This window comes from Megalobrama amblycephala, linkage group LG14, assembly GCF_018812025.1.
Source record: "Megalobrama amblycephala isolate DHTTF-2021 linkage group LG14, ASM1881202v1, whole genome shotgun sequence".
NCBI classification, from domain to species: domain Eukaryota; kingdom Metazoa; phylum Chordata; class Actinopteri; order Cypriniformes; family Xenocyprididae; genus Megalobrama; species Megalobrama amblycephala.
In genome coordinates, this window is record NC_063057.1 from 38,878,068 (window position 1) to 38,891,803 (window position 13,736).

At 36.9% G+C, this 13,736-nt stretch overlaps 1 protein-coding gene across 2 annotated transcripts; it reads left to right on the forward strand.

Moving 5' to 3' along the window:
* The first annotated feature begins 384 nt into the window (after positions 1–384).
* LOC125244933 (heavy metal-binding protein HIP-like) lies at positions 385–1,717 on the forward strand. 2 transcript variants are annotated; one of them, XM_048155330.1, is made up of 4 exons: positions 385–764; positions 941–991; positions 1,087–1,218; positions 1,401–1,717. In XM_048155330.1, exons 1-4 carry the CDS (start codon positions 446–448, stop codon positions 1,700–1,702), a joined length of 804 nt encoding a protein of 267 aa, XP_048011287.1. In that variant the 5' UTR covers positions 385–445; the 3' UTR covers positions 1,703–1,717. The 2 variants fall into 2 exon arrangements, with proteins under 2 accessions (XP_048011287.1, XP_048011288.1); XM_048155331.1 differs by lacking the exon at positions 1,087–1,218 and having other exon boundaries at positions 386–764.
* Positions 1,718–13,736: the final 12,019 nt, after the last annotated feature.

Consider the following 13,736-nt stretch of genomic DNA (forward strand, 5'->3'; position numbering starts at 1 on the left):
TGTTGTAAGATATGCACATGGATACCAGAGAGTGGAGTGACCATCTATACCAGAGGTCAGAAATATATCAGAGGTCAGTATAATCACTGGCAATAAATAATGTATTTAATTTAAATAAAGTCACTCAAACTTGCACATGGATGTACATTTAGAGGTAAACATTACTTACAGTAACACAGCCTTTTATTAAGTTAGGTTCAATAAAAGAGATGAAAGTTATTTTCTGTTGTGATCAACATAGTGTCACAAATATTGTGAATAGAGCTAAACATCGACTGAGCCTGGAACATTCCCTTAATTATGGTTAACAATTAACTTGAATTACTTTTATTATCTGGAGCAATATAAATCATGTGTAAAAGACAGTAAACCAGAACACTATAAAAGGAACATGAGAGGCTGTGTGTATGACAGAGCAAGAGCTGGAAACAAACATCAGTGAAGAATGAAGGCTTTAGTATGTATACTGCTGCTGTTGGAAACCTTTGTGTTTGTCGTCCAGCAGCAGGTAGATGGAGGACTCAATGAGAATGAGATCAGTCAACAGATCAGCTCTGAGGACAGAAGACAGAATCCACCTCAAACAGACACTTTGAGAGCTGAAGCTGCAACTGACAGCCAACAATCCTGCCATCTGTGCTTCCCTGAAATCCATGCAGTACTGAGAGAACTGACCGCCACCGTTACAGAGCAGAAAGGAAACATCAGAGAACTGACCGCCACCGTTACAGAACTGAGGGATGAGATGAACAAGAAAAATGAAGGTACTTCACCAAAACATTCACTCTTTTATCAATGATCCTCAAAGTAAAACACCAATGCAATACATTGTATAGTGTAAATGTTAGTGTAAAGTTGAGTGTATACTGTGTAAATTGTGTTATCTATTACAATAATCAGTGTAAATGTCATTCAACTTTTAATCTTTATTCCTTCACAGAAATTTCAAATCTTACTCTGGGTCAAGTGGAGTTGAAAAAGGAAAATAGAGGTGAAAGTGTGCTTGAATGATGTTAAATTCAGTGTATTCATTCTCAGTGTAATAGAGTAATGTATCACAATATTGCTTATGTTTTTCAATAACAGACAGAGAAATAGCTTTTTCAGCTGGACTGATGCAATCTGGCAGTGGATATATTGGTCCTTTTACCACTGAAATCACACTAACCTACAAGAAAGTCTTCACAAACATTGGGAACGCCTACAACCCAGTTACAGGTAATTATCAATGAAATGGAGTCATAAACCCTTCTGCTCCATTCAGACCTCTCTGCAGTTGTGTAATGTGTATAAGAGAATTAAACGATCTGCCATCTTTTAAAACTATTACACAGTGTGTTTGGTAATGAAGTAATCATACAAGAAACAGCTGATTCTGTATCTCTTGTTATTTGATTCAGGTATTTTCACAGCCCCACTGAAAGGAGCGTACATGTTCAGAGTCTCTGTATATGGTCATGGTGGAACTGCAGCAACTGTATCCATTATTAAGAATGGAGAGCATGTGGTTATGGCGCATGAGGATCAGGCTCAGAATGCGTTAGCCGCCTCGAATGGAGTTGTGTTGATCCTGGAGGTTGGAGATGTTGTCTATGTGAGACTTCGGTCTGGCACGAGGATAGCAGATAGCGAGAATAACCACAACACTTTCAGTGGTTTCCTGCTGTTTCCCTTAAGAGAACAAGAGCTTTGTAGAATGTGATTCCAATAATTCTGAACCTTCGGCATACGATTTAAGATGAACTCACGAAGAATCATTAACATATGAACATCTATTAATGAGGAATAATGTGTTTTTGAAACTTGCAATAGATTACTGTATAAAAGTCTGAACTGTCTATAAATGTAACTTTATATAAACAGTTTCAGCACTGAGACAGACAGGACAAATGAATCTCACATGTGACTCAAAAGTGCTTTGTTGTAGTATTATATCTAAAATGTTAAAGGTGTCCTTGAATTAAAAATTGAATTTACCTTGGCATAGTTGAATAACAAGAGTTCAGTACATGGAAATGACATACAGTGAGTCTCAAACACCATTGTTTCCTCCTTCTTATGTAAATCTCATTTGTTTAAAAGACCTCAAGAACAGGCGAATCTCAACATGACACCGACTGTGAAGCAACATTCGGGATCATTAATATGTATGCTCCCAATATTTGCATATGCCAGCCATTCAAGGCATTAGAAAAGCCAGTATTAACGTCTGGAGCAGCACAGCTGAATCATCAGACTTTATGCAGGTAAGCAAGCAAGAACAATAGCGAAAATTGTATTATAGAGTTGCGAGCTTGGGGGCGGGGAGCGCGAGCATTTAAAGGGGACACGCACAGAATCAGCGCATTTCTAATTATGCCCCAAAATAGGCAGTTACAAAAATGAATAATAATAATAAATAAAATCTATGGGGTATTTTGAGCTGAAACTTCACAGACACATTCAGGGGACACCTTAGACTTATATTACATCTTGTGAAAAAGGGTTCTAGGGCACCTTTAAATAACTTACAGCTTGTTAATTCTGCTTGATCTGTATCTCTTTATCCTACATAAATAAATTAGAGAATAAAGAGACATTGTGGCATTTTCTTTTCCTCATATTTTTATGAATATTTCTCCAACAATGCTTGCTTCAAAGGACTCATGATATCATATTTATTAATAGAATTTTGCAATCAAAATAACTGATTATGTGGTGGCAGTTTCCATAAATGTGCTTGTTTTATTTTTAACTAGGACAGCATTATGTATTATGTCTGATGCACAACAGTCATACATACATGACACAAAGGACAAACAAAATGCATAAATCTTGTTTATTTTTGTCTCTTAACAAATTCTGATACATTTTGCCTTTTAAAACAACTTATGGACATTTTCTTCAGGTGTGGAAAGGGGGATGTTGAGTTCGGTGCACAGCCTTATTACACAAGTCTCCACAAATCTGAAATCATATTTATTTATTTTAAACTTGTTAGGCTATTATAGATAGCTAGGCTAGTCTAGTGGTGTAGAAGCTTTAATAACATGATCACTTACGATGGGCAACATGACCAAAATCTATAGGCTAAACAAACCACAGCAAAACAAATACTTGCATATAAATAAAAAGTTAATAATACAATTAATAAATAATCAAGTAAACAGTCAGTAGTAAACTTAGAACAAAGAAAATGACAATAAGGATAGACATGTGCAAAGGGGAGGGCTTTGGGGGCTCAAGCCCCTGCCCTTTTTTTAAATTTATCAAAAGTGCCCCTCGCAGACAAATAGCAATGATAATATTGTGGTCATTAAAACAAAATGCATTTAAATTATAATTAATATGACAGTGTGTACAATAGTAACGAATCGCTCAAAAGCTGGAAAATTCCTGTTTATTTTTTACATATCCATCAGTCTGAGTCTAACGTGTTGCTATGGGTTGCATGCGTATTGATTGGCTGACTGATTTTTCACAGTCTGTTCAAAACCTAGCTCTGGAGCCATATATGGTGAGTGCCTATACGGCTCGATGGAAGAAAAAAATAAACAAAATTATTTTTCATCTATAATCAAAGTGTTGATTTAATCAAAAATCTATATATTACATCATTTAAGATATATACATCATATTACATCATTACATCATTTAAAATATATAATACCTCACCCTTACTTCTGTCTCTGGTTATTGCCAAGACAATCATTTTGATCAACTGGAAAACTAAAAATAAAATTATCACACAATGGCAACAGCTATTAATAGACCATATTAACAAAAAAACAACTAATAGCTACTTTCAAACATAAAATAACTAAATTTAATGTAATATTTGGCACCATATCTGCATCTCTAAACATTGGCATACCCTGACAAGTGAATTAATGCCTCACTAATTACCCATATTACTTAAGACATGCAGGGTTTTTTTTGTATGTATCAATATTAGTGAATACCTTTTAAAGGTGCCCTAGAATTAAAAATTGAATTTACCTCAGCATAGGTGAATAACAAGAGTTCAGTACATAGAAATGACATACAGTGAGTCTCAAACACCATTGTTTCCTCCTTCTTATATAAATCTCATTTGTTTAAAAGACCTCTGAAGAACAGGCGAATCTCAACATAACACCGATGGTGATGCAACAGTTGGGATCATTAATATGTACACCCCCAATATTTGCATATGCCAGCTCATGTTCAAGGCATTAGACAAGGGCAGGACGTCTGGATGTGTACAGCTGAATCATCAGTAAGCAAGCAAGGACAACAGCAAAAAATGGCAGATGGACCAATAATAACTGACATGATCCATGATAACATGATATTTTTAGTGATATTTGTAAATTGTCTTTCTAAATGTTTCGTTAGCATGTTGCTAATGTACTGTTAAATGTGGTTAAAGTTACCATCGTTTATTACTGTATTCACAGAGACAAGAGAGCCGTCGCTATTTTCATTTTTAAACACTTGCAGTCTGTATAATTCATAAACACAACTTCATTCTTTATAAATCTCTCCAACAGTGTGTAATATTAGCTTTAGCCATGGAGCAAAACCTCAAACTCATTCATAAACAAATGTAAACATCCAAATAAATACTGTACTTACGCGATTAGACATGCTGCACGACGAACACTTTGTAAAGATCCATTTTGAGGGTTATATTAGCTGTGTGAACTTTGTTTAAGGTGTTTAAGGCAAGCGCGCGCTCTGGGGGCAGGGAGCACGAGAATTTAAAGGGGCCGCAGCCTGAATTGGTGCATATTTAATGATGCCCCAAAAAAGGCAGTTAAAAAAATGAATAAAAAAAATCTATGGGGTATTTTGAGCTGAAACTTCACAGACATATTCAGGGGACACCTTAGACTTATATTACGTCTTTTGAAAAGACGTTCTACGGCACCTTTAAGTGTGTAAGGACTGCCATCTTGGCTTATTTATGACCGTTTTGATGTACAGTAAATGGAGTCGAGGAGTCGACTCCAACAGTGGGAGTCAGAGTCGACTCCAAAAAACCTGGAATCAAACACCCCTAGTCTGAAGGGACTGTTCATCAGACGGCCCCGAGGCATAGCAGGGAGACGCAGTGTCTCGTTCCCTGTTCTCAGGGAACCATGGGTACATGCGTAACCTGTGACATTCCCTTTCGAAAAGGAAACTCGCACTGCATCTTGGAACTTTGCTCTCAGTCCATTGTCGCTTTGAAGCTCTATTAACTCCATCTGAAGGTGACGAGGTGCACTGTTGCAGTGGCGGTCAAAGATGGCAAAGGCTGATTGCTGTGTTTTAAAGTCAGAAAAGCACAGGGAACTGAGGCTGAGATGTTCTGACAAACAGGAAAGTGGGTAAAATTATCAGTTATGTCACACAACATACACAGCCAGTTTGGATCTGACAGTTCAGGCAAGGGTTTTCCATTACTGTTTCTTTTGAAAAGAGCAATTTATTCAACTATATAAAAAATATTATAGAAATATAAATATCAAACTTTTTTCTGAACGGTATTGGAAATTTACTGATCGTGCATTGTCATTACTGCTGTCTGTCTTGGCATAATAAAAATTAACAGCATTAGCCGTTACGCTTTTTTGGCTAAAGGTTGCAGGGTTGCCTTCCAGTGGCTTTGATGTCAGGACACCGGTCAACATTAACAAGTCGGTTTTAGTCACGCATTATTTGAAAAAGACTCCAACGGAGACAGGCAGATCAAGTGAAAGACTGGATCTTATTTATTTATTTTTCCTAATCAGATAGGCTGATTTTAAAACATTTCAACCGGTTCTAATTTGATTTTTAGATGCTAAAATGACACTGCGTTTGTTGTCTCTGCAGTTAAAAAGACTAAGTTGACGATTCTGGCTGTGCTTTTTGGTTGTTTAAATAATTTATTTATTTGTATTTTATGTATTGATCACTCTGAATCGTTTTACGAACGTTTATCCACATTTCCATCTGCATTCCATCCACAGTGTGAAACTATGGGGGTAAATTGATGCCAAAACCATTGAAAATGGACAGACTAAAAGTCACAAATAGATATTACAACTTGTAAACACAAAACACAATCTACAAATAGAAAAAAAATCCGCAAACACAGTCCTCATGATCCGCAAATGTAAAACAAGATCTACAAATAGATACAAAGTCCTCAAACAAACTCTTTGTGATCCACAAATATAAAGCATGATCTACAAAAAGATAAAAAATCCACAAATAAACACATCCTGATTCACAAATAGAAATCAGTGACTTGTACTTGAAAACCAGAATTTGAATGAATGTAAAGTGACTTGTTTGCAGGTGAAGATCATGTTCTGTTTGTAGATTGTGTCACATTTGTTTTCAGAATTCTGGCACTATTGTTTCGCTGTTGTGACAAAATAATGCCATAATCATTGAAAATGAAGAGACTATGAGTCAAAAATGCATATTACAATTTGTAAACACAAAACAAGATCTACAAATAAATTTAAAATCTGCAAATGTAAAACACAATCTGTAAATAGATTCCAAATCTGCAAACAAACTCCTCATGATCCGCAAATGTAAAACAAGATCTACAAATAGATGAAAAATCCACAAACAGACTCTTCATGATTCACAAATAGAAATCAGTGACTTGTACTTAACAACCAGAATTTGAATGAATGCAAAGAGATTTGTCTGCGCACGAGGGTCATTATTTGTTTGTAGATTGTGTTGCATTTGTTTTCAGAATTTTTGGCACAGATATTTCGCTGTTTTTTCTACAAAAAATCTACAAATGCCCTCCTCACAATTTGCAAACAAACACGGTCTAACTTGTATTCTCAAACCACTGTAAAAAGACATTCTTACACATTCTGTGCAAAGCTCAGCATGCAAGTGTTGAATCTGTGTTTGCAGATCACAGGGCATTCACAGATCCCTCTCCACACGTCTACAGATCTTTTTGGCACTATCTTTCCGCAGAGTTGTGTGACTACGATCCACACGTGTAGTCAGCCAATCAGGGGTATTGCTTCAATGTGATGTCACGCCCCCTCAATAAGCCCTTTTCAAAATAAGAGCTGACACTTCTCTGATGGGTGGACCGGTGTCACAGCGCTGACAGGCGGACAGAGCCTGGGCAGCGCTGGGAAAGGACGGGCCGACCGACGCTCACAAGATGGGTTGTCAGGTAAGCGGTCGCTCGACTAAGTAGCTGTGTGACATTTAAAGAATAACTTTATCGCACCCAGTACGTTACGTTATGCACTGTCGTTAAAACTGCCCAGAAACCGGCTCACCAACAGCCTGGCGTTAGCCAGTTAGCCCGTTAGCCCCATAGCTCAGTGGTCGATCTTTATCACTGTTCAAGTAGCTCGCAAAAATAACAGAAATATGAGTAGTACAAAAATACATGACATTTCTCCTGTCTTTGTACTGTATTTTTGGATTTATTTTTTTTGTTATTTTCGGGAGCTATTGGGGCAGTGATAAAGGTAAATAACTTAGCCCACATCATGTCTGAGTCTGTAAAAGGCCGTTCACAAGAGGCCAGAGACGCTGAAGACAAACACGAAGAGGAGAAAATTCTGTAGCCGGCAGAGCAGCTCACTGTTCACGATGCTCGAAATATAGGAAGAAAATATAAATATTGAATTGTGTGTGAGGGGTTATATGAATGCATCTCTAAAAGGAGATCAGTCTTCAGAAAGATTTCGATGCCAATGGCATTTTATTTTCCTCAGAATAAAGTAGCTAAAGTATTCCTTAGAATAGCTTTGTTTACAGCGGTAACCAAGGAAACACCGTATCACTGCTGGTCCATAAGCGCCACCTGCTGCCAGAGAGTGAATTTGCGTCCCATTCAGCCTGCTCTTTTTGTGTGTGTAGCATTTATAATTTCACAAAGATAAAGTCAGACCGTTCTGTTTTTGCTTTAAATCTTGAAATTAAATCTAATTCAATTAAAAAAAATAAAAATAAAAAAAAACAACTGCTCATGCAACGTTCGTAGCATCTTTGTTTGGATTGTGATTAAAAAGCAGTGGTTCCCTCTAATTTGAAATGGCTATGTATTTTTGTTTATTATAATAATATTAATAATAAATACCTGCAACCAGTATCAGAATCGGCCAATTTCCTTGTAAAATAAATAAATAAATAAATCATAATCTACATTGGCCAAAGATACTAAATCTGGGCTGTCTTTTTCTATCAAGTAGATTGTCTTTCAAAAAGATAGAGGTCAGGGATCTTGGACTTAAAAAGGTTGGTGACCACTGTCCAACTTGTCCAACTAACGTTAGCCTAATAATATCATTTAGCTTTAGCTATAGCTGGCTATAACCAAACTTGTGTTTACAGCACAGAACAACAGCACATACAGTTAACGTTGGCAGTTCTTGCACATTTTGTGCCAACAGCAACAAAATAAACGTTCGCTGGGGACGTATCGGCACTGTGTCCCCGTAGCATTTATGGCAAATATGTAAGTTAATGACACACTGAACATAGCATTAACGTTAACTAGAACAACCCCTCATAGTCATGCTGTCATTTCAGTTATTATCAGTGCCTGACAATTCAGCTGGTTGATGGTACATGGGGCAACTTTTTAAGCATTGTTGCTGGGCAATCTTGTCGAGTGATTGTTGCTTGGGCACTTTCCCATTGAAAAAATACAATACATTGCTATCTGGATAATTTAGATCGGTCGTGGGCCCTGTGTCTCATCTGGTTGACCGTTTATGGCAACATTGCCCAGAAACATTGCTCAAAAAGTTGCCCTGTGTATCATCACATGTACTCTTTATTGATCAACACAGAGCTGCGCTGTTGTCTTGCAGCCTTTGTCTGGTAAACAACCTGCTAGTGTTTTGGAAAGCTATGTGCTCATGTCTTCCCCCCTCTCCCCCCTCTGTCTGCAGAATCCGGACCGGAGGTGGCCCAATCTGTTTCCAGACCTGCCAAACTGCTGTGTGTGTGTGTTTGTTTGTTTTTTTGTTTGTTTCTCTGTGCTGGAGTTCTTTTAAGAACTTGATGGCTTTATCCAGTTTGTTATTAAATTTGTTATGAATTTTAAACTTGTGTCTTATTACATCCACACACAAAATAGCCATTTTTTGTCGTCAAGCATATTGTTTTTAATTGTATTACCATCAAATCGCATGGATAGTGACGTTGCAGTCTTATGTCGATTCAGCATCTTAAACCTCTCTGGTGCAATCTAGTCCATATTTGAGGGCTTTTTGCCATAGTGGTTTTTGATCAGGTTTATCGTATATATATATTCCCCTCTATAGTATTTTCACTAACAGAATAAAGGTTTTACAAATCTACAGAAATCTAGAAACTACAGTTAGTAGTTACAGGCAAAACAGTCTTTTCCCTCAGCTGTCACTGTGTTGCTGCCCGTTGTTGTGCCACGCATGCTCATCACACACTGGCAACTACCTACACACTATATCACTATATAGATAGATATATAACCATCTATCTATAGATGGAAGCATATAAAATGAGCTAAACCTTAAACATCTAGGCTACAGCATTGAAATCCAACATGCACATTAATGGACCTTAACATTAATACAGGAACATCATGGTTATGAAACGCTGATGGGATCGTTATACTGCATTTTGACTTTTTACTCTACATAGTTTAGGTGAATGTCACTACTACTTTCACTTAAGTAAGGTTTTCAATGCAGGACTTTCGCTTGTCATGTAGTGTTTTCACAGTCTGGTCGTACTACTTTTACTGAGGTAGTCTAAAGAAAGTTAATACTTTTTTCACCACTCCAAAACAAAAATTCCCTACAGAAACAGTCAACCAGGACACATTGGATAGAGGGAGAACAAGTCTGCACCGGCCTGTGGTTATACAGACTGTCCAGAAAGAGAAAAAAATAATAATAATAATAATAATAATTATATATTATATATATATATATATATATATATATATTTTATTTTATTTTTATTTATTATTTTTTTTACCAAAGTTGTACATCACAAATTACTGTATAAACTAATTAACATTCGAAAGATTACGAAACATATTTTCATCACAATCAAGCTTTTATATTTGATACAGTAGTAGGCCTATATCATATTCCGCACATTGATATGGACCCTTGACCCCCTCTTCAGTTGGTTCACGCCAACGTTTTTTTTTTTTTTTACACTTAACGTTAGATTTTATGCCATGGCGGAGGCCTCTTCCTGCAGCTTGCACACGTATAGCGTAATACATACTTTATTTAATACTTTATTTTATTAATACTTTAATTAAGATGACCTCTACTCCCAACCAAAGTCCAGTGAGTATAACTGCTATTGTTTAAATGCTCTTGTTGTAACCTAGCTGAATATACGTGCAATGAGTTTAGCTAACCCTACAGTGCAATGGATAACGTTAAACGTTAATAAGGCTAGTAAGCTCAGTGATGTTAACCTCAAATAATCAATCAGCGTTTAAGAGTGTTCGACATTGTTGTCATGACAACCTAACCACCAATGTGGTCAAAAGTTCGACCCTTTATAAGTAACGTTAACGTTAACATCGATGGGCGCGTTGGAGCTTCTAGTATTGGGTGATGCAGCACTGAATTTAAAACAGATTTTCATTAAATTTGGTTCGTGAAATCTTGAGAAGTTAAGGATGATACTGGTTACTTCTTGTAATTAAATCCAGTTACTATGCCAAAAGGGTAATCCTATGAATACTAGGTAAGTAGAAAGGTTTACTGTCACAATAACACGTTATAGAGTGAAATTGTGTTTTGTATACAACACAAGACAATTTACATGAATACAGAATCAATTATAAAAAAATGGTCACCAGAAATAAACTATAATCAATGGAGCAGTGCTTAGGATGAATCAGTTTAGTAGCCTGATAGCTTGGGGGGAAAGCTGCTCTGCAGTCTGGTGGTGTGGCATACTAGCTACAATACAACATTATAAATAACATGTTGCTGAAAGGTGTAAGATGAAGAGTTAATCGAGTTTGTTGCAGTATTGCATATTATATTATTGTATTGTTATATTATAGCAACAGTATAGTATTATCATGTTATAATATTGTACACAGGGTGCAAAATTAGCACCAGCCAAATGCTGGTAAAATATGGAAATGGCTGGAAGATTATCTTCAGTCATGAGACAAAAAAAACAAAACAATGGTAGTTGGCAGTTCTCCAACAATGCATACACAAGTATTAAGAAAAGAAAAGCAATATAGCTAGCTAGCTGACTATGCATCCTTAACCTTTAATTCATGGATGCTCTTCAGTTGCCATCCTTTTAGCATCAGTATGAAGGAAAGCACATGGATGAATGTTATTGGCAGATTTTAAATAAAATGTGTTATGGTAAATTATGAATGCATTTGCTTGCTACCATAACAGAGAATGTTATTTTTATCCTAGGAACTAAAGGATGTGGAGGCAGTAGTGGTCAATCTTTTATCCCTTATTACTAAAAATATGACTGCCACTCAAGATTCCTCTGCAGCAAGGCCAGAACCATCTACATCAGAGGCTGTGGTGGCAAGAAGAACTGCACCCCTTACAATAACCCCCAACCCTCCTACATTGTTGAGAATGCAGCGTTCAATGACCAGGTTGTTAGTGTAGCGTTGGCAATAATTAAAAAATGGATATCTTTGAAAGTTAAACTTGATATAGCTATAATTGATATTTGTTGAACATTATTCCTAGTCTGGGCCCAGCAGGAAGTGTACCCAGAGCAACAACCTTTTCCCCCTCCCCTAAATTGCAGAGTCATGATTATGGAAATAACATGGAAAGCCGGGTGCAGCGGGAGATGACCAGGTAATAGAATTCAAAACATAATTTCTTCTTTTTTTTAAACTCAATGTCTTTAGATTGGATATTTCTAAATTGTTTTCTATATATACGTCTATATCTTTCAAGCTTATATATTATTTATCTGTTTCAATAAAGTCACTGCTTTAACTAAAACAAGAACACAGAAATCATTTTTTGGTAAACCATGTAACACTTTTGTACTCATCTCCTTCTAAACTGTCTCAGTCTTTTACCATGAATTAAACAGTTAGCTTTTTTTTTCAGGGCACCTCAGTAAAAGTGCAGTGTAGGCAATTTCATGTGTCCACGTGTCATAATATTTCAAATTGTAAATTTATAATTTTCATCTCTGTGTAGGCAATTTCCTGCTTTATTTAACAGAAGGGGAGAGCAGAGCAAGGGGAAGAGGAGGTTTGCACCGTCTCCAAGGACATCGGTTAAATTTGCCACATACAATCTGTGTGTCCTCCCTGGCCCTTCATCACTTACCCCTAAGGGATCAGCTGAATTGCAACTAATGCAGGCTGGCCTGGGGAAAAGACAGGTGTCCATGCCAGAGGACATGGACCACAAAGAGGTGAAATCCATTGTGATACTGGGTTAACTATTTTATGTAATTGCAATGTGCTGGGGCGATTCAAGGACAGCATCGATTACGGAAATACGTTGATTTACATGCATTGGCATGTCACAGTGAAGTTCCGCACATCTGCACTGAGTGTGTGCAGATTATTAAGAGATTTGCAGATCATTAAAATGCAGCTAAAAAAAATCCACATATGATTGTCTCAAGTTTGACAGTATTAAAGACAGAGACCCAATAATCTAGGTAGGTCGGTAGGTAGGTAGGTTGATTGTCACAATACAAGTTGTAGACTGAAATTGAGTTTTGTAACTCCCTTCTGCTACATAGCAGACAATATACATTAATAAAGAATCGATTATGAAAAATGGTAACAGAAATAAACTATCATCACTGGAGCAGTGCTGAGGATGAATTTGAGTTTAAGAGTCTTCTGGGGGGAAAAGCTGCTCTGCAGTCTGGTGGTGTGGCAGCAGAAACTTCTATATCTTTTCCCAGAAGGCAGCAGGGTGAACAGGCTGTGGCTGGGTGGGTACTGTCCTTTAGTATCCTTTTGGCTCTGCGTAGGCACCTAACCTCACCGATATCACTGATGCTCGGGAGATGGGTACCAATGATCTTCTGAGCATTTTTAATCACCCGCTGCAGAGCCCTCCGGTCCTGGGCCGTGCACATCCAATTTTACTGATGTTTTTAGTCAGGATGCTTTCTGTAAAAGCTGACAAGAACTTGGCATGGGAATTTGGCCTTCTTAAGCTTCCTCAAAAAATAAAATAGTTTGTTGTGCTCTGTAAGCTGCAAATTGGAAATGACTTATTACAGTAGCAAAACTGCGTTGCACAAATACTTTAAGCAGCACAAATCCTGTCTACAGTCATCACACGAGCACAATATTCTACAATTATCAACACAAGGAACTTGTTTCTGTTAGTAGTTAAATGTTCTGCACCTCTGTTGTCATGGAAACATCACACTAATCTCCCTTTTCAGCCGTTTTATATTTTCTGTTTACTTTATTGGCCATTTACGAGTGACACAATTGCTTAAACCAACGACTGTTGTTACAGTTTTTAAATGGTTTCAGGTATTGTCTTTTCCCCACCCTGTTGTAAAAATACATTTGCCAGTGATTTTCTTTCTGCATAATATTAATTTTTTTAAATGGACAGTGCACATTAACATCTCTGCTTGCATCAGTGTAAAAAAAATCTTAGATTTAGCCAGAAGGCTATTTTTCATCTGTTGTCCCCGGTCAGTACATGTATTATACTGTATATATATTACTCCATTTAAAGATAAAAATACTGATCATTCAGTTCAGGCAAAGGGTTGACACACAGTGATTACATTAATCTGTGTATCTC